General features: G+C 54.6%; 1 protein-coding gene across 1 annotated transcript in view; it reads left to right on the top strand.

Moving 5' to 3' along the window:
- The window catches only part of KCTD13 (potassium channel tetramerization domain containing 13), a 16,121-nt gene that overhangs the window by 8,874 nt on the left and 4,138 nt on the right, over positions 1–3,109 (top strand). The window contains exon 3 of the mRNA XM_045284880.1: positions 3,072–3,101. Coding sequence (XP_045140815.1) covers positions 3,072–3,101 — 30 coding nt within the window. The remainder of the gene's footprint in view (positions 1–3,071; positions 3,102–3,109) is intronic.

Here is a 3,109-nt window from a genome sequence, read left to right as displayed (position 1 = left end):
TATCGTTGATGCTGCCCTACGGTTTGAGCATTCTGTTTCTTGGGAAGGTGTACAAACAGGGTCTCGTCCAGTCAGTTGCCAAGTAGCACCTTTTTTGTTTCCCAAATATCCTTGCATAAACGAGCGAGTGCTTCCAGTGCTTCATCAGCTTGTTGAAACATTTCAGTTGGTGTCCCATCCATTCCTGGAGCCTTGCCAATACTTTCAGGGCAACTTGACTCCTCCCGTCAATACCAACGGTGCTTGCTCCTAAGCTACCTCTTGGAACGGCTGGATGTCAGCGGCTTCCTTTTGGGACAGTAACTGTGCTTCCCATCCGCTCTGGATGCCTCCTGCATCAGTCAGTGTTTTGCCCTCGGGATCTTTCAAGGTTGCAACTCAAGGCTTGAATTTTTTCTCGAGTTCTTTTCCGTTGAAGCTGAGCATGTTCTTCCTGGTTCGGTTTTCCAGCTAGGTGTTTGCCCATTTTATTAATAATATTTTACACTCTCTTCTCCAGCCGCCCTTTGAGATTCCGATAGCATAGAACGTAGAACATTTACCTAAGAAACTGGGGATGATAGAGGAGACTTCCAAGCAGTGCTGAAGCGTCTGCTTGCTGTTTAGTTGCTGGTAGTAAAAGGCGTCAGGAGAGGGCAGAACCATGAACAGGAGGAGCCAGGACTGGTTGGGCGTTCGCCTGCCCAGCCTTCCTAGATAACGAAGAAGTCAAAATGAACAAAGAGCCTTCTCAGGAAAACACGGCCTCAAGACAACATTGAGTTCCAACTGCAAACTCCTTTTATGACCTTGGGCCAGGGGAGAGGGTGCCCACCCACAGTGTGATTCCTCACAATGCTAGGGCTTCACAGAATGTTACAACTGAGCCTCTGGGTAGCAGTTGTACAATGCTGCTTGACACGATTGAACTATGGCTGAAACAAACAAACAAACAAGTGCCCCTCTGCAGTCTCAGCACAACCCCCAGAAAGACTCGGACTTGTCTCAGGTGGATGGGTGTGACTTTTGGGTGGAAGGAAGTGAAATCCCGAAAGATTCCTTGGCAGCAACCGGGCTCCTTTGGAGAGCTTGCAGAAGGAGGAGAAAGGGCGTTTGCACAGGCAGCAAGCAGGCTGAGAAAAGGAGGTGCCAGCAGCCACCCTCCGGTGAGAAGAGCGCCGAGGAATCACTCCTAGAGAGGGGTAGGAACCCAGGAACGAAGCCACACAGCGGCTACGACGTGCCTCCTGCTTCCGCCGCCGCGAATGAGACCGACTGGTTATCCGAGGCCTTTCTTACCACTGTGTCCTGGGTGTGTGGAGGCAGGTCTCATCGCCCTTCCGCTCACAGGTCTTTAGATCCAGAGGCAACATGTTAAGGAGCCGTAGTTTGGGCTGCCCATCCCCACCGGGCTCTGACTTTGATGACAAGGACCTGCCCTTCCAGCTGATGATGTCAGGAGACGAGACGTTTGGAGGGCGAGTGTATTTTGCATGTGAGTCAGCGGGGGCCAGACTGGACTCTGGAGCCAGCTTCTGAGTCGGCCTTCCGTGCTTCCGTTGCATCCCCGGTGTGACCCCCTCCCTCACCGAACAGGCCCCACCTCTGTGGCGAGCAGGCTATTGATATGCTGACATGTGACTTCTGAACCAGGCCCCTCAAAGACACGGCAGTCTCTGCCCCGCACTCTTGGCTCATTTGCTCCGGGGAGGCCAGCTGCCATGCCATGCGGTCACTTACACAACAGGACTCGGATGCTTCCTGCCAACAGCTGGCGTGTGCGCGCGAGCTCTCTCTGAAACATCCTTCAGATCCAGTCGAGCCTTCAGATGACTGCAGCCCTGCCTGGTCTCTTGACTGCACCTCCCTGAGAGACTTGTGCCCAGCTAAGCCACTCCGGAATTCCTCACCCACGGGGACGGGCAGAAAATGAACAGCCAACCCCATCCGCGACTCTCCCAGCTGATGTGTGGCTTGCCCTTTGTAAGCAGCCAGTTCTCATAGATACAGTGTTCTGCTTAGGAGCTCTGCCCTCTCCATCGGTTCACTGCGTTCTATGACGGCTCTGTAGGGCATCTTTGGAGCCCTGGCCGAGCAATGGTTATGCCGTGGGCTACCGGATGCAGGGTCTTTGGAGCCCTGGCCGAGCAATGGTTATGCCGTGGGCTACCGGATGCAGGGTCGGCATTTGGAGACCCCCAGCCGCGCCACAGGAGAAAGACGAGGCGCTCCGTTCCGTAGAGCGTGACCCTCTCGGAAACCCACAGGGGCAGCTCTGCCCTGTCCTGTGGGGTCGCTGTGAGTCAGCCTGGACTAAGGGCAGAGGGTGTGGGTTTTTTGGCAGTGTGTCAGCGTCTGGTAGGGACAGCCTCTCCTGTCTGATCCTCCTTTTTAGAAATAGGCTTTTCCTTTGTCCTGTTAATCTTAGCGTACGCTCTCTGCATCTCTCACACACAATAAACACCTTCTGGCATCATCCATATAGTCTTCGGATTGGAAAAGATGGAAAGGCTTAGACCTGAAAATTCTAGAAGAGAAGAGAAAGAAGCAAGGCCGCGTGTCTGGTCCTGTTTCTGTCTCCAGCCTTGCTCCCCACCCACCCCCACCCCACCAGATTCCTTCGCTCACCATATACTTAGGGAGGCTTTGTCTGGACCGGGCACTTATTCTATAGGTTGGAAGAAACCAACCATCCCCAGAGAGACCTCCCAAATGAGGAGTGCGGAGAAGAAGGTGACCTGGAGATGTGAAAGGCAGGAGACTGAGGCAGCCACTTCAGCCAGGGCTCTTAGGAGGAGCAGTGGCCCAGCTGTGACCCCAGAGCTCCCCAGGGAGGAGGACTGGGAGAGGGCAGGGGGGTGGTGAAGAGGTGGGGCTGAAGTCCCAGTGAGTCAGGTGGAGTGGGCTTAGGAGTCAAGGTCAGAGAGCTCCACAGGCCTTGGATCCTGCAGCACCCGCCCGCGGCCCTGGAAGGACTTGGGTTTGGGTTTGTTAGTTTTCTCTCCCACGTCCAGCAGGCCAGTTTGGGAGGCTTTGAAGCAGGGAGCAGCCTTTGGTTCTGCTGTTAACCACCTTGTGCTTTCCTTCCCCAGCAAAAAAGGGAGACCCTGTCCCCACTGTGCCTCATCCC

Source organism: Echinops telfairi, unplaced genomic scaffold (assembly GCF_000313985.2).
Source record: "Echinops telfairi isolate 266 unplaced genomic scaffold, ASM31398v2 ScPeMD7_5;HRSCAF=22, whole genome shotgun sequence".
In the NCBI taxonomy this organism is placed as follows: Eukaryota; Metazoa; Chordata; class Mammalia; order Afrosoricida; family Tenrecidae; genus Echinops; species Echinops telfairi.
The sequence above is the reverse complement of the archived record's forward strand: the minus strand, read 5'-3'. Positions and strand labels throughout refer to the sequence as shown.